This window comes from Abramis brama (genome assembly GCF_963993115.1).
Source record: "Abramis brama genome assembly, chromosome: 16".
In the NCBI taxonomy this organism is placed as follows: domain Eukaryota; kingdom Metazoa; phylum Chordata; class Actinopteri; order Cypriniformes; family Leuciscidae; genus Abramis; species Abramis brama.
The window spans coordinates 23,575,311-23,596,256 of NC_139978.1; the positions used below are offsets into that span (position 1 = coordinate 23,575,311).

A 20,946-nucleotide genomic window follows, 5' to 3' on the forward strand; every position below is an offset into this window, starting at 1 on the left:
CAACAAGTGAACTGTGTGGTGCTAGTGTGACATGGTTGTCATGGTTACCCAACCCCAAACACCCCCCCCCCCCCCCCCCCCCCCCTTCCGCTTGCTTTGCTGCTCCATCCTTTCTTCACATTTTCACATATATTCTTCCTCTTTTAGTTTCTTCAAAAAAGAACAATTGCCACTCAGTCCACATAGATCCATCTAGTTGCTGTTGATTTCATATACAATTTCATTTGATGATTTTCGTTAAACTCTGCACGGCATCATTGTTAGAGATAATTTGGAGCTTAATTTGGGCTAATTTAATTGTTTCTTGCTAATGAAGGAAAAATAATTGGCCTCCATTGGTTGTACATTTTGAGATAATACTGTATGTTAATAAGGAAGCAGACTAATATGGCTCAACAAATAAGGATGGGTGCTGGCCTGGGGACGATGTGAGAGAGTTTCTGGCAAGTGCTGCAAAAAGTGTTTTAAATGTTTTTTTAATAACATGAAGCTAGGTAATGCATTAAACAACTCATTTAAATATGTGACAAAAAATTTGAAATTTACTAAATAAAACAAGTTATTTTACCTCAAATATGACTGAAAGTTCATTGAATTGCACTTAATGGATATAAGTTATGTGAACTATTAAACAGTATAATCAGCATGTTTTGACTGTGTAAGGAGAGAAAATGTTGAAATTAAAGGAATAGTTCACTTAAAAATAAAACTTCTGTCAAAATTTTACTCACCCTCAAGTTGTTTCAAACCTGTATAAATTTGATATTTTCAAACTATAAACTATAAATAAAATGTTGACTTTTTAGTAATGAAAACAAAATGATCAATATGAAATGTAAACATATTCTGACACATAAAGAAATGCTGCTAAAAATAAAATTGATTAATCTTTGTGGTGTGTTCAGTAAAATATTGACAAGGCACGTTCAAATCTGTATATATATTATTTTTTTATATATTTTTTTCGAGAGTTGAATATGAATGCTTTAAAGTTATAATACATTAACCAGAATTATGTTAACCAGTATACTGTCATAAGGAATTTAAATGGGAGAAATACAATAAATATGCATGAACAAAAATATTTATTTTACATGTATGAAGGGACATAAATTCAATTGCATTTACATAATTGATACAAAGGCTCTGGGTTTAGATATCGTATGGTTTCAATGTTTTGTGAAGAATGTCATCTTTTCAGACTGTCATCATAAATTGTGAAAATGCTTACTGTGCAAATATTCATTAAAATGTTGTGGTTCAATTAGAGGTGTGCGATCTTCCCAAAATTTAATATCACGATCTTATAACAAAGAGTCACAACCCACGATCTGAATCACAATCTTCCCAATTTGATGTACTATCGAGAATATCCAGACTGGAACAAGCCTATGGATTTATCTATTTGCACAATTAAAAAAAACAGTATTGCATTAAACAATCAGTTGTCAAAATAGTCATTAAACCCTAAGTTAAACTTTAAAACACTGCATAGTCTTCACTGTACGAATTAACATTGATTGTCAAGAGCAGTGAGTGATTTTGTCTTTGTCTTTGTCTTTTGTTTAACATTAATGACACAGACAGCAGCAGTTATTTAAACCGAATGCATGGATCTAATATAATGACATGCATCCAATTTCTTTTTCAACTCTTCATTCACTTAAGACATAACTGACTGGACATTTTGACATATTTTTGTGTATATTTGACCATTTAGGCATGCACCTGAAACCCCAAGTATACTTTGCTCGTCTGTGTTCTGCTCCGTCTCGCAGTGCGCTCACAGAAAGCACGTGGGGATCAGTCTCTTTCTCAGTTCAATGCACTTTTAATAACTTTTTTAAAACAAAGCATGTACCGCAGTAGACTCACATTACATAATTTGACTGATTTGCGTCACCATGCATGAAAGACACTTGATAGAGACACATGATATAAGTTGGCCAGTCAGCACAGCCATCCAATAGGCAGTCATTGCTGTATTTTAACATTATTAAAAGGACATAAAAGATCACGATCTCTATACATTCGCTTGAAAAGTAGATTGTGGGCGTCTTCAAGATCGATCACAATATAAAATCGTCTGATCATCCACCCCTACGTCCAATCAAATGTATTTAAAAACTTGAGTTGTGTTTTATTTCTAGTCTAATCTGCTTGCATCTACATTTGTCTGTTTCAGATAATTGCCTTTGTCTCTCTCTTTTTCATCCTGGTGTCCATCACTAACTTCTGCCTGGAGACCCATGAGGCCTTTAATGAGCTTGTTAATCGCACTGACCCAGCTTCAGTCGGAAACACCACAGTGACCTTCAAGCTGGAGATGGAGACCAAACCAGTGCTCATGCTGGTGGAAGGAATCTGCGTGGTTTGGTTTACCTTTGAGTTCCTGGTCCGCATCATATGTTGCCCGAACAAGCTTCTCTTCATCAAGAACACGCTAAACATCATTGACTTTGTAGCCATCCTGCCTTTCTACCTGGAGATGAGTTTGAGTTGGCTCACATCTAAAGCTGCCAAGGATGTCCTGGGATTTCTGCGCGTGGTCCGTTTCGTGCGCATCCTACGGATCTTTAAGCTCACGCGACATTTTGTGGGTCTCAGGGTCCTTGGCCACACCTTGCGGGCGAGTGTCAATGAGTTTTGCCTTCTCATCATCTTTCTTGCTCTCGGGGTGCTCATCTTCGCCACCATGATCTACTACGCCGAACGTATCGGTGCAGATCCCCAAGACCCTAGTGGCAGCAGACACACTCATTTCAAGAACATTCCCATTAGCTTCTGGTGGGCGGTGGTCACCATGACGACACTAGGTTATGGGGACATGTACCCTAAGACGTGGCTGGGCATGATGGTCGGTGCGTTATGCGCATTAGCGGGTGTGCTTACCATCGCCATGCCAGTGCCTGTTATCGTTAACAATTTTGGGATGTACTACTCGCTGGCTATGGCCAAGCAGAAGCTGCCCAAGAAGAAGAAGAAGCACAACCCAAACCCAGATATGGTGATAGACTCTGCCTCATTTGGGAAGTCTGAAAGCAACTCGCCAAGGAACAGCACACAGAGTGACACATGCCCCCTCGCCGCTGAGGAGAACATCGGAAGAAACCGCTCAGGTAGAACATCAGGATTTTCATGACAATTGTGATGTCTGAGAGGATGTATGAAACTATATGGTACAATAAGGCTAAAGACTCCTGGAATATAAAGCCATTTCTTTCAAAATACTAAATAGTAACACAAAATCATCAAATCAGATTTGTTTTAAGTGATTAAATCAATTGTTTTGGCGAAGAAAAACGTAACCCCGAAATCCTTAACAGAGCATTATACAGGAAATATTACAGTAATTACATTAAATATATTAACATGGATCCTTAAAACATCCTTAAAACAAGATATATAAAAAAAATACCATTTATATTAAGATTTTTCTCAAAGTAAGCATAAATCTAACAACATTTTGTGCAGTTTATGCTAATTCTTATAATATATTGAAATCTGTTCTCTCTTGATGGGCAACATTGTCATGAAAACTGACATGCATGTTTTTGTCTTTTTTATCCCGTTGTCAGATTCAAAGCAGAATGGCGATGCCAACGTTACTCTTTCAGAAGAGGAGGGCTGCAGTCTGACCCAACCGCTCTCTCCCAGCGAGAGGTGGACCCTCCGATGTTCACGCAACAGAGACAAGACCATGAAAGAGGCAACTTGCTTCCTGCTGAATTCTGGAGACTTTTCTTGCGGAGCTGATCCCACCATCCACACAGGTAAAGGGGAACTGCTGGCTATGGAGTTTGTCCTATCCTTTAGGAGAAATGGTACTGATAAATATGAGCTTCAACCCATTTTCAGTGTCAAAATATAAAAGAGTAAAGTCTTTTTAACTAATAATAACTTTAGTCTCTTTTACTAATAATAATAATAATAGTCCATATTATTACTATTATTATTATTATCCCTAAGATAGTGATATATAATGTGGTAGATTTTTCCCTAAACCTAACTATCTGGGTCTCGTCTACAAATCGACGTCCCTGAATGTCTACTGTCGACGTTTAGTCTATCTGGGTCTCGTCTACAAATCAACATCCCCATTCAATAATAGTCACCTAACTAACTTGTTCCCCTAAACTAGCTTAGTTCCTTAACTAGCTTCCTTCCTAAACTAGCTTCCTTCCTAAAATAGCTTCCTGCGCAGGAATAATCGACAAACAGACTCAAGCAAATGTCCTTTAAATGCTTTAATCACGGCCAGGAGATCTTCCCGAGCAGTTTTTAGGGAATCTCTCCCAAGAAGCAAGGCCGGAGGATCTCAGACAAATTCCATTGAGAATCCCACCGTAAAACACGGATACAACAGTTTTTATAGAATCGAGAAAACAAATAAGACTAACATGTCACCTTCAATATTATTGGTTCAATTGGTTCAAAAGCCCCAACCTTTTTCCTCAGTCACTGGCACAAGCAAACTCTGTTTTTGTGATTACTTATCACAAGGTTTGAGAACTAGAAATCTGTCTAATTTCACTTCCCCTATTTGTTATTTATACACACACACATACACACCCAAAGTCACAAGTTTTCCCCAAAGAGTTTAGAAACATTTAAAAGCATATGAATGTCGTTCCTGCAAGAAAAACAACTGTTAGTTGATTAATTAAACTTGATTAATTAAAAAATCCATCACAATAACTAGTGTAATTCAACTGCACTGTATAATATAAATGTTAATGAAAAATTAAGTATTTTAATTATTTTACTTTACACTAGGCTACACTAGTAAAATCCCAAATGAATATTAAACATGCAGAGATGGAGTTTTTTTGCATTTATTGTGAACTGAGCCGAAATCACTAGCCGCGTTTCCATTACCCTTCAAATAGCGCAAATTGATATTGCGAATTGAAAATACGCCCAATGGAAACACGTCGATTTCACAAAAACTACCATTTATCGCAAAAAAGTTTTTACGCTCGCATGAGGTGGTTTTTCAGTCAATTCGAAAAAGGAATATTTCGCAAAACTGCAATGCAATTTTGCGCATTTACAGGTCACCTGACGTAGATGACGCGGTATGTTTTGGACAGAAGACGAGACAGAGTTCTTTATGAATTGCAGGAATACTGGATTCTAAAACTCAAAGAAATACCTCAACCAAGAGCTAGAAGCAGATATGACGGAGAAACACCTCATATGTGCCACTCACAAGTATAAGGGGCTTTCCTTACCATTAATGCTTGGATAACACGTCTCCTTCCATTAAAAATAATGACTAGTATGGTGGCTGGGATATATATAAACTATATAAACCTACCAACATCCGTTGCCATGATTGGAATGACTGATCACGAGAGGAAAAGATTACGTTTTAGTCGCATAACATCGGTTAATGAAAACGCCATCATTTCGCAATATTTTTTTATCGACATTTAGAAGAAAAAAAATCACACAATTTTGCGCAAATCTGTAATGGAAACACACTTACTGGCTCATTAGCTATTCACATGCCATGCTTCGTTCTGAAACACGCATAACGCGATTTTTGTTTTAGTTCAATTGACAGATGCTTTATGCAATGGCATAAAACACAACATTAGTGATCTTTTATGTTATTATAAGAAAATCTTTTGGTTTACGGTGGAACTGAGGCGAAACAAATTACATTTTTTTCAATTGCTTAAGCACAATTTTGAAAACAGGGCCCAGTTTTTCAAACCCCTTCACACAATTAGCACAACACTACACCAAAGTAGCACAACACCTCAGATCATTTGCAAAACTTTTGTCAGAACTATACGTCTAATAAAACCTTATTTTGTTGTCATAACATAAACACAACCATCATATGGTCTGATTCTGTTTGAATCCGTTAAACACTCCTGTGCTTAACCTAAAACACTTTTAGCATTTACACAGAGAAAGTGGAAAAATAAATTCACCAAAACCACATGACACCAATTGTGCAGACTAATGAAAATATTAATTTCTTTCCATGTACTCAAGTCAGTCAGTACTGAACATTTCAACAAAACATTCATAACAAAACGTTTTCATACAGTATTACTGAACATACCATTGTACTGTAAGCTTACAGTAATGCATAAATTACATATCCAGTTCAGTACCGAAAAAAAACTAAAAAAACTAAACATCTCTCCGCCTAGCTGGATCTGGCCACAGAGCCTCATCAGCATCACAGGCTATATTTTCATTTGCAAGGCAAAGTGAGAAGAATCTTTTGGAGTGACGAATCCACCCTTGTATGGATGCTGCTTCAATTTGATCACATGCTTCCTCCATAGCTTGAATGAGGGGCATCTGGACATAGGGCCGGAGATCATAAACCTTCCACCGCCATGCTGAGAAGAACTCCTCGATGGGGTTTAGGAAGGGGGTGTATGGTGGAAGGTATTGAACTGTAATTTGTGGGTGTTGTTGAAACCAGTTTTGGGCCAGAGCAGAACGATGGAAAGCTACATTGTCCCAGACGACGATGTATTGCATCTGGTCTCTTTTGTTTGCTGCTGTGATAATATTGTGTAATCTAATGTAAGATTAGGAGGTCAGTGATGTAAGGACCCAAGTTGGCATGGCGGTGGAGGACCCCATTCTGTGTAATGGCAGCACAAAGGGTAATGTAACGTTGCCCTGGTACATTGACAATAGCCCTGTGGCCAATGATGTTCTTCATGCGGACTTCTTCCGCATCCATTTGCAAAACTCTCTGAAATACAGCAAAAGACCACATTGTGTAGATCAATATACTGTAGGTCTGAACAAAACGTACCACCACATATTCACGCCACAGGACTTTCACCCTGTCTGAATTTCTTTCAAATGGCACATTATATAGTTGTTTAATCAGAACTTGATATTTTTTAAGGATACGGACTATTGTTGACAGAGAGACCTGTTGGACATTATTGAAAATTGGGTGATCATTGACAATATGGGTTTGAATTTCTCTAAATCTGATTGCATTATTGGCCAAAACGAGGTTTATGATCTCTCTCTCTTGCTCCTGTGTGAACATGGGGCCCCTCCCTCCTTGGTGTTCTCGACGTTCAATCCTATGTTGGCCAAACAAAATACATGTAGCTTACTGTAAAATGATACCAAAACTGTTGATATAGTACATGCAGTAAGCTATGGATCTTCTGTTGACAGAAGATACGTTACTCACCTGTGCTCTTGACGAAATGTCCGAACTATTGATGCCACCGTGTACCTGCTTAGGTTAGGCTGTGCTCTCAGTCCAGCCTCCCTCAGTGTTAGTGCGTAATTTCGGTACACAGATTTGGTTGTCTTCTTCTTTGTGTATGTCCTACCCCTCCTCCAGGTCTCCTATCCCTCTCCCGACTCCCCCTCTCATCCGCACTCTCCCTCTTCTTCTGACACCGTCCATTTTTGTTGAAGACAGGTGAACTTACCTGTTGCCTTTTTATAGTGCTTAAACCTGATTGGTGTGTCTACAATTAAGCACCAGTGTGTGTGCATACCTGGTGGCTGTGTTTAACCAATTGGTTCATGGGTGTGTTCATTTGAAAGGCTTTGCTTTGAAATTGCAAGGAAATGACATCATGATAAATTTCTGTGTCAAATGCATACAAGTGTGTTTAGTGTTTTGCAAATCACTGTGTGTAAAGTTTTGCAAAAAGTGTGAAGCTGACAATGTGATTACAGTTGTGCAAATCTAGGCCGGTGTTTTTCTCCTTGAGTATAAGGTTTTGCTAATTTTGGGAAAGTTTTAATTTTAGTGTGTAAGCATTGAAAAACACTGTAAATTTATCTTACAAATATGACCTGCTGATTGTAGATTATAATTATTTTTTTTTAACCAAATGAATAAATAAATAGGTATGACATTGTTTTGAGTCAAAATTATTTTATTATAATTATGACAAGCAAGAGCCTGCAGAGTGCAATGAGGGATATGAAACTAGCAATGATATCCTGGAAATTGTTCAGCTGTGCAGTTTAAAGGTCATTATAAAAAAATATTTGACCGCAAATTGCCATTATTGATCAGATCAGATCAGTATTATAGAGTGCCATAAAATAAGTGCAGATATTCTGTAACTGACATTTCAAAACTGAGAGAAATAGGATGATAACATCACACCAAACAAGGAGAGCATCATGATGTACAAACCATTTGACAAACTCGACATCCTTCATTAATGGCTGCTGTCAAGTCAGACTTCATCTCAGCCTGACTGACTTGCACCTCAGCCCCCAAATTCCCCAAAGCTCTGACAGGTTGTCGGCAGTCTATTTCTGGAGATAATCGCTTGATCACGAGCTGCTTGAGCAAACATTCCACCTTTTACATCCCAGCCCTGTCTGCTGATGTTAAACAGGAGCTTATTAGCGCCTGTTGCTGAAAAGGTGGGAAAAATCATCTGAAATCCATAACAGAACATTACACCTGAAAAACTTGGGATTGCAGTATTTCTTGCAACTGGGAATTGCTACAGTTTTCATCTAGTTGTTTTTCTATTATGCCTCCATTACTGCGTTTTGAGCCTGAGTGTACATTTGGGTTCACTTGGGTAAATTAATGAATATTTCCATAAATTAATAAATGCATAATTAAATATAGTCCTGTGATCTCATCTATGACTAGTTGATGAACATGAATTTTCATTTCAAGAGGCAATAAAAGGAAATATGAATATTAATCCCACCAGTTAGCATGCTTGCTTGTTTTTCATTTCCTTTTCCCTCCATTCTTGGAAGATTCAAACAGAGGTCGTCTAAGCCTTTCAGACATTCTGTGATGGTTGATTTTTTGTTTGTGTGAAAAGCATGCAATTTTCCTTGCTGATGTGGAGACAGATGCACTCTGTGAATCAATGAGGGGCAGAGCGACGTACAGCAGCTGTGGTCCTGACAGAAAACGAACAGTGATTACAGGCAATAATTCCCTCACCAGACATAGCAAAGATGCTCCATCCTTGGAAATGTCATCGCTGATGTTAAAAATAAATATGTACGAATGATCTATAGGCCAGAGACTCATGGCATTTCTTCTGTTTGTTTATTTGTTGTGTGAAACATGAAAACTGAAAACAAGTCAAGCCAATTTAGCTAAATACATAGCGTATTTAGATTGTTCTCTGAAAAATGCTCACACACACACAAAAGCATGTTTTTTTGCATTAAAGACAGAGGGCACTATTTTAACGATATAAGCGCATGGTCTAAAGCACAGGGCCCATCACTTAGGGTGTGTCCAATCCACTTTTGCTAGTTTAACTACGGGATAAATGGTCGGCGCGCCAGGCGCATGGTCTAAAAGGGTTGTCCCTATTCTCTTAATGAGTAATGGGTATGTTTTGGGATTTACGTGTGTTAAAACAATCAGAGTATCATCTCCCATTCCCTTTAAAGGTGGGGTACGTGATTCTCTTTTTTGTCCATTTTTTCAAAATCACTTGAAATCCTATTCCTAACCCACTTACAGCCACTGAGTTAGAAGCACTGAAATGAAAATTAAGCAATTTAATCATCTGTGGAACGGGCAGGACTCGAAAAACTCCAGCTAATCATTTCCAAGACCACCTAGAATCATTGGACAGTAAGTTCGTCAATCAAACGGTCGTACCATACCCCCCTCCCCCATCCCCCTCACGTGCGTGACCGCGAGAGACAGAGAGAGAGTAATGGGTGGAGTCAGGGCCAGCGTTGGAGGAAAGAAGGTAGGACCATTTGAGTTGTATTTTCAAAATCTGCCGGCCGTTTTGCAAATCCCATACCCTACATTTAAATGCCAGTTATGCTCGCGCCATGGCTGATTTACATGATGGAATTTGATAGTGGAAAGACCGAACGCGTCTCCAGAGCACAAACGGAACTGCTGGTGCGCGAGGTAAAAGTGCGCAAGCAGACCATCTACGGGACAAGCCGAATTCCACCATATCTTTATGTACACAATAATAATCTTTTACATTGTAATCCTTTTAATTTTATTATTTTATATTTTATAATTGTATATTTGGTATGTTTATGTGCTGCTGTGCGTCAGCTGTGTGTTTAATAAGCAGAGTGTACGCGCGTTGTGGACCCGCCTATAGGCGCACATTAAACGCGCTCTTTAAATAACAAATACAAATAATGCGCCATTGACTTTAGACCAGGTTTCAGTTGGTCAATGGCGCAGTCTATTTCGGTTGCTCAAAATAGCAACGCGCCAACAATACGCCAGAACACACCTCGTTTTCAGACCAGCACGCCCATGGGCGCACAAATGGGCGCAAATGTATTTGCTATTTAAACAACGTGGCGCAGGACGTGAAAATAATAACTGTGTCGGACTGAAACTAGCAAAAAAACACTTGTTTTCCTTGACGCTGCATTGCGCTGGGTGTAATACAGGGACCAGAGTCTCCCTGGTGCTGTCTTCCCTCATGCAGCAGGCTTTTTCAAGCTGACTTCTTTCTTGATTTGTGAGTAATTATGTGGAAAGCCTGTCATCCACCAGTGAAAGGCATAATCTACAGCAGTCCTGATGTGAGTTATGGATCTGCTTCTGGTCCCAAGGTAGCTTAACTTAATTGATGCTAATAGGTTTCCATTAGCAACATGGACAAACCCCACAGCTTCCCCAGAGTGTCTGAGTTCACTGCAAAGCTTCTGAATTCCAGAAATCTTTTTCTATTATGAACAGTCTTATATAAAAACATATGCCGTGCTGTTGTCTAAAGATTTGCTTGATTCAATGATCTAAATCACACCACTTCTTTACATCAGTCAGTCTCATATATTAACTTTATTAAGAGGAAATATTTTTCCCCTGCTATTGAATTTCTGGGACAGTTTTCACCTTGTGGTAGAAATTCCCCATAGCACCTGACTTAAGCTAAATGGGACGTCTCCACTTAAACACCTACAAAGTTATACTCTACTAGGCATCTCCACTTAGACGCCTGCTTCAAGTCGGACAACATCTAACCCATTATGAACAATATTACTCGGTAATAAGGTATCTAGTTCTCCATTGACCTGCTTTGCAGAAGTAACCACCGGACAGACTCCAGACAATGCCTTTGAATATGCTTTAATAACGGCCGGGAGGATCTCATACCAATTTCAGAGAGAATCCCCCCAACAAAAAGAGAACAGCAGTTTATATAGAATAAGTGCATGACAGAGGTGACAAGATTCATTTCATATTTTTTCTAATATGATTGGTACTTCATATGCATAATTCTCTGTTGCTAGGTAAAAGCACATTTTGATTCCTTGATACTTTAGCTTGTTGCTAGGGTCATGAGGTGATATATAGATATAGATATTATATAAAGTGATCAAGTTTGTTTCGTTATTAAAGTGGGCATTGTGGGTAAAGTGGGTTTTATTTTCAATATAAAGCATTTTGATTTATTTTGGTTTATTATGGGCTTCTTGTTCTGTGATTTCTTGCAAGATCTGGCAACACAAGCAAGTAAACGCTCGTACCTCTTTCCCTGTGATTTCTTTTACCATGCATACAGAAGAGAGACACATCTATGATGTGCATTTAAATACGTCATTACAGAACAGGATTAAGCACTAGAAGGGGAATTGACAACTGAATTTAGCTGCAGTGTGTACATGGCATAATTCCCTTTCATCTCTCTTGAGTTAACATTTTTGCTGGTTAATTTCTGACCCTGCCGTGTGTATTAGTATGGTGAGTTTGGTTAAACTGTTTTCTCTCTTTGTGTCTTTGTTTCAGAGAGCTGTAAAGACACTCTAACATCCCCAGCAAACTACACTCAAGCAGAAGTCAGCTTCCTGACCTAAGGGACTTTGTCCTGATAGGACTCTTCTGAGATGTTCACCAATCATTCATCTTCTCATTAGTCATGCATCATCTATCTCAGTCAAGGGTGCGATACCCCTGTAGACTGGTAAAATGTGGATCATCATCATCTGTCCGTTTTCAAGCTGCCAGGCATGTATTAGCATGATAGAGTACTTTTGGTCAAAATCTATCTTTAATGTACTTTTATATTTAGGGCACATAAAAATCCTACCCGAAGTAACTCTTTAAAATATTAATGATGATCAATGTTGCTTGAGACCCCATTAAAATTGCAGAATTGTAAGTGCTAGTTAAATGCTGAAAGTTTACAAAATAACTTTATTACCATTTTAGACTTTTTAAAAGGACAAACCTTTCAATATGTCTTTCCTGTCAAGATTATCTATCTTAAAGTGCAAATTCAGACTGAAATTTATGATACCATTAGAAATGTGTAGCCTACTGTTCCTGTTGTAGATACACTACTGTTCAAAAGTTTGAGTCTGTAAAATTTATGTTTTTGAAAGAAGACTCTTATGCTCACCAAGGCAGCATTTATTTGATTAAAAAATACAGTAAAAACAGTAATATTGTGATATATTATTACAATTTAATGTGACAGTTTTGTATTTTAATGTATTTTAAAATTGAATGTATTCCTGTAATGGCAAAGCTGAATTTTCAGCATTATTACTCCAGTCTTCAGTGTCACATGAGACTTCAGAAATCATTCTGATTTGCTGATTTGCCGCTCACGAAACATTTATTATTGTTATCAATGATATTATCACAGTTGTGCTGCTTAAACATTTTATGAAAACTGTAATTCTTTGTTCATAATTCTTTGATGAACAGAAAGTTCCAAAGAACAGCATTGAAATTAAGGATTGGCCCGATACCGATACTGGCATCGGGGATCGGGCCGATACTGTCCTCATATAGGCTACTCGTACTCGTAGGCTACTCATAAAAATTCGCGATACCACGCACCGATACCACGTACATTTTGCGAGCACATCCCTTTAAACAGACATCAGTGGAAAGTTTGTTCAATCGGATGTCAATGGCAAAGAAAATAAAACGAGGCATGTAGCTTATTATTAACGTTAACTGACAAGAGAGAGAGAGAGAGAGCGAGTGCACTTCTGTTGAATGCTCTTGATTGCTGATCGTTCAATCAGCACGTTATTTGGATGAAAACTAAATCGTATATGTAAGTAAAGTAAAACATGAACTGTTACCTGATTTAAGTATAACGAGTGGTTCCCTACATTATTACAGGACGTGTGCAGATCAAGAAGTTCCATGAACGCAAACATCCGAAGCGCGCGCCCCGCAAACCAGCGTCTCAGCGCGTGAATAGGCTACTTGCTTGCACACAAAATGATGTAATAACGCCCGTCTTGGCGAGTATCCTATAGTAAACAAAGTCGGTTATATCTCAAATGAATGTAGCCATGTTCAAATGCGGTCCGTGCGTTCGGTCTTAAAGGGGCAGCAGTTTGATAAACCTGCTTCTGTGTTTTAATGTTAATCAAACAAAGGACAAAGAAATACTCACTGCTCTTGACTAAATAGGCTACCCTTTTCAACTTTACAAAAATATCTATCTATATATAATTTATACAGTAATGAATATGCTTTTTTTCACATTTGATTACTTTATTCAAATTTCTGTACCTGTTAGATCTACCTGAAAAACTCTAAAAACAGTTTATTTCATTTGTAGCTTTTCTTTGTTCTATTGTATTTATTTGTCCTATTTGTAATTCGATTGTTTGTTCTTATTTTGTTACTGACTGCTTGTTTTAAATTCACATTAATTAGGCTGGTAGTTTTTGTTGTAGTATCAAAATTGGATTAAATAATTGATATTTCACTGGTTTTGACAAACATTTGAACCGCTGACCCAATCCTCAGCACTGAGCCCTGCTGAAGCAGCTCTAAATATGTGCTGTGCTATTAAATGAAAGATAAAATATGATAGAGCAATAGAATGAACAGTGACAGTAACAGAAGCTCATACAATGCATTTTAGCAGGCTTAATTAAGCATGAAAATAACTGAAAGAAATATATATTTGATGAACAAATTAAGCCAACTAATATGATTTATATTCTTTTGGTTTATCTACCAATACATTTAAAAATTACAAATGCAGTGAAAATTCAGGGATCGGTTACGGTATCGGTATCGGTATCGGTGAGTACCAAAAATGAAAGTATCGGTATTGGACTCGTTCTGCAAAAAGTGGTATCGGGACAATTTAATGAATATTTGCTGTATAAAAATACAAATTTCTTTCAAAAAACAAACAAACAAACAAACAAACTTTTGAACAGTAATATACATCAATATCTATAAAATATTTCTCCCCTCAGGATACAAATTCTCAGCTTGTCTTTATTTGGACAAAAGTAGAAACCACCCTGTGTCTGTACAGTATCTTCCAGAGATCACAGGCCAACTAACACAAATGTAGAATGACCCATTAATCACTTAATCACATTAAGCAGTTTTCCAAACTTATTTTATTTCGAAGGCAGTTTATTATAAAGAAAATAAATTAAAAAGTAGATTTATTAAAGAACACAGTAGCAACTGAATGCTTTTCCAACCATCGTTTTTTGTAATACAAATTACGTCTTACATTTGAAATCATCAATATACGTAACATCGCTGGTTGAGATGGGACCAAAATCTGAAAACTTTGTACTGCTATGTTAGTTCACTGTAATCTAATCTTCTTTTGCGAGTACACACTGTATAACCTGTCCTACTGTCTTGTAATACTACTAATTATATTAATTTTAACAATAATAATAATAATAATGATATAAAAAACAGTAGTATACTTTGTTGTTAAGAAAGGCTTATATTGTTGAGATGTCAATCATGTTCGCACACAGACAAAAAAAAAAAAAAAACGTTTTTGTGCGACACTTTTTTTCCGATTTGTTGTCTGCCATAGTTGCCTTATGTTTCGTAACAACAGTTCAAGTGAAACGTTATTTAGAGCCAAAAAGTGCATCATGTAAATATCAGTACTGCTGTATGTAGCAGAGTATCATTATCTATCAAGAAGGTGCATTCACTGTCTAGTTATACAGTCCAACAGTATCTGCCTTTAGCCAGTAACCGTGAGTTTGTTTGTGTGTTTCAGGGATGACGTAACATGCTAAAAAAGAGGCTAATACAGTACACCAATAGATGATATGGTACAGCACTGTAACTTTTGGATAAACATGTACAATGTTATATGTCTAAAGAAAAAGTTCATATCTTGTATTATGTAGGCATGTGTGTCTATGCATCTCTGCAGGAATACGAATAAAATCTAAATATTGAACTGAGGTTTGTGCTGCTTTATTTCAAGCGGTGTCCCATCATTGTCTGAGCTGTATGTTTTGGAATACAGATGTTCTTGTGTATTTGATTTGAGAATGAGAGCCAAAGCCTCAGTGCGTCTGTCTGATTGCAGACCTGAGCTTGTGCTGGCTCCACTTGTACACTTTTAAACAGAGTGGAATACACATCCATCTCCATGGCAACTGTGTGAGATAAGTCCCACTAATTGTTGTTTAGCTCCTTCATTCTCTATATGCATCTCTTTCTTTCCCCATTTTGTCTGTCTCTCTCTTCTTCAATATTCTCCATATTGCAATAGTCCCCATACCATACTACTTTAAAAAGTGGTAACATGCAATAAAGGGGCTATTTCTGCCTGATCTAACCGTTAAATGTGTCATATAATGCCCCTTTTCACAAGATGTAATATGAATCTATGGTGTCCCCAGAACGTGTCTGTGAAATTTCAGCTCAAAATACCCCCCAGATCATTTATTATAGCTTGTCAAATTTGCCCCTTTTTGCATTTTGGGTGTGAGCAAAAACGCGCCGTTTTTGTGTGTGTCCCTTTAAATGCAAATGAGCTGCTACTCCCCGCCCCCCTTCAGAAGACTGCAGATCAACAAGACGCGTAAATCTCACTCCAAAACCATATAAATAACCAGTAGCGGAGTGCAGCTGTATGGAGAGACTCGGGAAGAGGTTGCAACTTTTAGACTGCACCTGGACGTTTCTGAATGGTTAGTGGATACATTTATGTAGTTGTTGTGGAGTTACATTAATTCATATAGCTCTTAAACACGTAAAAAGTCAGATATTCATGATATGTCCTATTTAAAATAACATTTGTTGGTGTAACCGAATGTAGTCAGGTCGATTCAGTATAATATAATATAGTATAAAAAATATAATATAATATAAAATATGTAACGACTGAGACAAATCAGACACACGTATTTGTTATATTTAACATATAATCTTTAAAACCCCTCACCAACCACCACAAAACAAGGTGCCAAGGTATGTGCCACAACCCCAAAGAACCAGGCCTCTGGTTGCCATGGTTTTATGACTTTAAAGAATGCAGAGCTCAAACTCACTTTGAATCAGGCCATAGGAAAGGCTGTAAAAAATAGACTCCTCTGCCTCAAAGAACTCGCCAGTGATTATAGTTTAAATATGGTTATTTTTCTTACAAAATCGCTTTACTTCAGAAGGCCTTTATTAACCCACTGGAGTCATATTACTTTTATGATGGATGAATGCGCTTTTTGGAGCTTTAAAAATTTGAGCACTATTCAATGCCATTACAAAGATGGGAAGAGCCAGGATATAAGCCTATTTAATACAACTCTGATTGTGGATGAACACAGAGGATGGCTTGAGGGTGAGTAAATTATGGGTGAAATATTCATTTAAAGGATTAGTTCACTGTATAATATTTTTGATTTGACTAAAACCAGGTTATTCAGTGTTACCACTTGAAATACATTTTTAGATCCCTTGACAATGGGAAAAAAAATAAATTACATCACATTTTTACAAACCAGTGATGACATATTGTAATAACTTTGCTTATGAGCATTTTTGGAACAGCATTTCGAATCAGTATACAGTATCCAAATCTAAACAGGCAAAAGACAAAACATTTTATGTGAATATTACGTTTATCAAAAGAAACGGCTATCAAGATCGCTTTCAGAATAGCTTCATAAGTGTTAATGGTGAAAACTTATACTTTCTTGTGCACTTGCTGGTTTACCTAAACAGTAAATATATTTCAGGAACTGTATTCTCACACAGCTGTCATATTCACATTGATTTAATAGTCTAGAATGCGCAAAATAACCTCGCTGCGTCTGAGGTTTGAAGAGAGTGACACACTAACGCTTTCACACTGGGAAAAAGGTGGCAGCGTTTCATGTGTTCTGTCATCCACTCCCTCTCCAATTAATTCCATTGTATTTACTTCTCTTTTGTTGTATTTTTTGCCCCATAAAATGGGTTGTCATGGCAATGTCGAGTGCAGTTACCATGGAGAGCTGCTCATCCACCACTTTAGCCGGGTCGCAGAAGTGGCCAGTTGAAGAAGAAAAAAAAAAAAACAGAAAGGGAAAATGCATTAGTGGCCAGTTGGTTTGTGGCTTTTCTTTTTCTTTTTGTGGCTGGTTCACTATAGTTCTCTGATTGAGCATTTGGGTTCAAATTGAGAGAATAACAGCTGTAACAGACATTCTGTTCTGAGAACTTGTGACCCACAGCAGTGTTCAATCATATAAACAAATCTATGACAGAATGTTTTTAGTGCAGACATTTAACATTATGCTGCAAAAGAGTTAAAATGATGCAATAAATTATTTCAGTCTATAACAGATGTTTAGAAATATGATCACTTATAAGTGTCACCGTGTCTAAAACTATTTATTAGGGAAAAAGAAAATAACCAAATCATTTTTAAGGATGTGGCAAACACTATTAAATAAATAAAAAAAGGAAAAAGCTTTTGACACTGTACAGGCCAAAGTGTTTAATCTTGAATCCATTATATTCTCGATATCATCAATACACTCTCCCAGACTGATATACGCTCACCCACTTTGTTTTACCCCCAGCTCTGGTGATAAAAGAGGAGCTATGATGGAGTTGTCATGGTTACGCTGTGCCCCCCTCCTTCCCCGTTCATCATTGTCTCAACACTGGAAATTGCGAGACAGGTTTTAGGTCATTATCCCTAAGATTCATGCTATCTATGGACAGGCCTTGCTATTCCTTCCAATGGTCCATTCATCTTCTTTGCCTTTCCTTTTTTTGTTTCACACTTTCATTTCATTTCATTTCTTGAGACTGAGAAAAGTCACTCTGGTTGTATCTCTAATTTAAGCTTAAATTATTATAAATCTTTCCTGAAAAAACACATTGTTCTTGAATGTTTCCTGTCTATAGAGGTTCAGTGAACCCATGATCAACCTTTGGCTTGACAGAGCCATGCTATATAAGTTTAGAATGGTACTATCAGACATTTCACACCTACAATGAGACACAAGACAAAAACTTATTACATATTACCCATATTTTTACAATCCCAACATATTACAATCAACAGTCAGCAAAAAAATCAGCCTGTGTCAGTACATCAATAATACATCAAGACGTCAAGATATATATACATTAAATTAGAATAAAATGAAACTATTTAAGGTACTACTGTTTTTTTTAGAATTCTTCTCCTTCTCTTCTCTTTTTTTTCTTTTCTTTTTTTGCAAAATCCACGGTAGACCTTTAGTCTTCTTCTATGTATATTTAAAGGGATACTCTACCGTTTTTTCATTTTAAACTATGTTATTCCCTTAACTAAGACGAGTTGATACATACCTCTCTCATCTCAGTGCGTGCACTTAATCGCTCTAGCGCGCGGTGACACTTTGATAGTACTTAGCTTAGCCCAGTATATTCAATGGTATCTAGCAGCAATGAATTTAGAAGTGACCAAACACATCAACGTTTTCCCTATTTAAAAACAGTTACACGAGTTAAATAGCACTTTTGGAAGTACTTCGACTGGCGCAGTAAATAGTCACGCCTGATCCTTTTTACTGCGCCAGTCGAAGTAGGCTACTTCCAAAAGTGCTATTACGCCATACATTATAGTTATCCTTTTTAACCCGCTTAGAAAAGCGCCACGTTTTATTTTGTGTCACCATACTTGGTCGTATAACTACTCGTGTAACTTTTTAAATAGGGAAAACGTTGATGTGTTTGGTCACTTCTAAATTCATTGCTGCTAGATACCATTGAATATACTGGGCTAAGCTAAGTACTATCAAAGTGTCACCGCGCGCTAGAGCGATTAAGTGCACGCACTGAGATGAGAGAGGTATCAACTCGTCTTAGATAAGAGAATAACATAGTTTAATATGAAAAAACGGTAGAGTATCCCTTTAACATTACGGAAATAAAAAGGTTAGACTGAACAGGGACTTTCAGCAGATTTTGTTTTATTTATTTATTTACATGTTGGACCCAGTATCCAAGGAAACCAAATAGGAATTTACTATACTATCACAAATCACCAATCACCAGTCAACTGTAGTAAAAAATTCTAAAGTTTATGTCATGTTTTGATAGTTTTTTGTTCGACAGATTCTGTGTAAATAGCAGATTAATATTTATTTTCTATAGAAACTCACCAGAATCAGCACATATCTATCTGATAACCAGTCAACTCGTTTCTTTGAAGGTGAAGATAAATACCGTAAAGAGGAAAGGGCATTTATCTGTTCAAGAGTCAAAAGCTTCTGCATTTGAGAGGCTTTTATCAGCATGACATGGACAAATATGAAGCCATTAGTATGGACACATCTGACATGCACCATCACTTATGCGCACTCAATCTGGATGGAGTTTTACTGGCAGTGAACCAATAGAAACAAAGAAGCCATTATAGGAATTTCAAATGTCCACTCTCACAAATGTGTGTCTCAAAGCATTAATATTAATATTAATCTTGTTTGCAGTAATGCACACATTAACTCTTCATTTCTAGCCCTATTTTTTGTGAATTGTAATGAGTTGCACTGGCTGGTTAGATAGATCACTTTTAAAAAGTTTGATTCCAAGCATTCAGAGTTTCCTGACATGATTTCTGTTAAAGAGGAGGAAAAAGCCACCTGGCTTTAAAATCAATGTGAAAGTGGTTAAGACCGTGTTACTGTAATTATCCAATCAGTGGATGCTTCAGGCACACGAGAGTGCTGCAGTGGATTCACACTGATAATGCATGCTGCTAAAAGTCAAGTCAAGTCATCTTTATTTATATAGCACTTTATTTATTATGCGCGTTGTTGTTCAGCTGAAGTCAGTTGAGTGTTGATTCAGTTATGTTGGAAGATCATCAATTATTAAATTAGTTCATTAAATAGTTCATTAAGTCATCATCCAGCCCAGTTTAGTTCTCAAGTAAAACTAACACTGTCACACACACATGTGAGCTCACACACTTTTATACTAGGAGTCTCTCACCTGCACAAAAACACAAAGACAAAACCAAATCTTTGAGTTCATATTAAAATCTCTATTGTTTGATAGTAGACTTTACAAGATACTGTTAAGTGCAAATGCAAATATGAGCACAGTCTCAGACATTGCTGAGATCTCTTTTCCAACTTCCAAGCAGACAAATGTTATATTACAAGCCTGAGAAGCAGGATATATAAGCAAAGTTTGCATTTATTCAACCATTAACCTCACCGCAGTCTAACGGGTGAGATATTTATGATACTCATTAGTGATTATAAGCTACTTGCCAAAATTGATTGCAAAATTTTCTTTAATTTTTTCACCCAATTGATAAGTTATTTTTTATGTAGTTCCATGAACAAATGTGAGGAAGAAAAAAAAGGGGCTGATAGCAAAGCAACACCCATGAGGTATGGCTGATTTTAGATGCTTATTTTCCTCTTTATTTACATTATTGATATAAGCCAACCGTTGAATCTTTTTAAAGAGTTGTTAGGGATATTTCAAATATTCGGTTGAGACAAACTGACATTTGTAAAGTATAAAGACAGAGTGTGGTGAGGAATTCACCACAAAATTAATTACTTTATTGTTAATTCATTGTTAATATTCATTAACAATTTTCTTGTATTTTTATAGTACAGTACTGGCTGCACGGTTGCTAGCAAGTTACTGTATTTTGATTTACAGTAATTGTAAGCTACAGTAATTACAGTACACAAGAACTATTTTATTACTATTTTGCCCAGAGCGCTGGATTGTCTGTTGGACCCTGCCAGCGAACATTG

General features: G+C 37.0%; 1 protein-coding gene across 1 annotated transcript in view; it reads left to right on the forward strand.

Moving 5' to 3' along the window:
- kcnc4 (potassium voltage-gated channel, Shaw-related subfamily, member 4) overlaps positions 1–14,099 on the forward strand; it is a 29,096-nt gene extending 14,997 nt beyond the window's left edge. Inside the window, exons 2-4 of the mRNA XM_084138684.1 lie at positions 2,186–3,119; positions 3,579–3,773; positions 11,726–14,099. Coding sequence (XP_083994810.1) covers positions 2,186–3,119; positions 3,579–3,773; positions 11,726–11,793 — 1,197 coding nt within the window. The 3' untranslated portion in view covers positions 11,794–14,099. The remainder of the gene's footprint in view (positions 1–2,185; positions 3,120–3,578; positions 3,774–11,725) is intronic.
- The last annotated feature ends 6,847 nt before the right edge of the window (positions 14,100–20,946 follow it).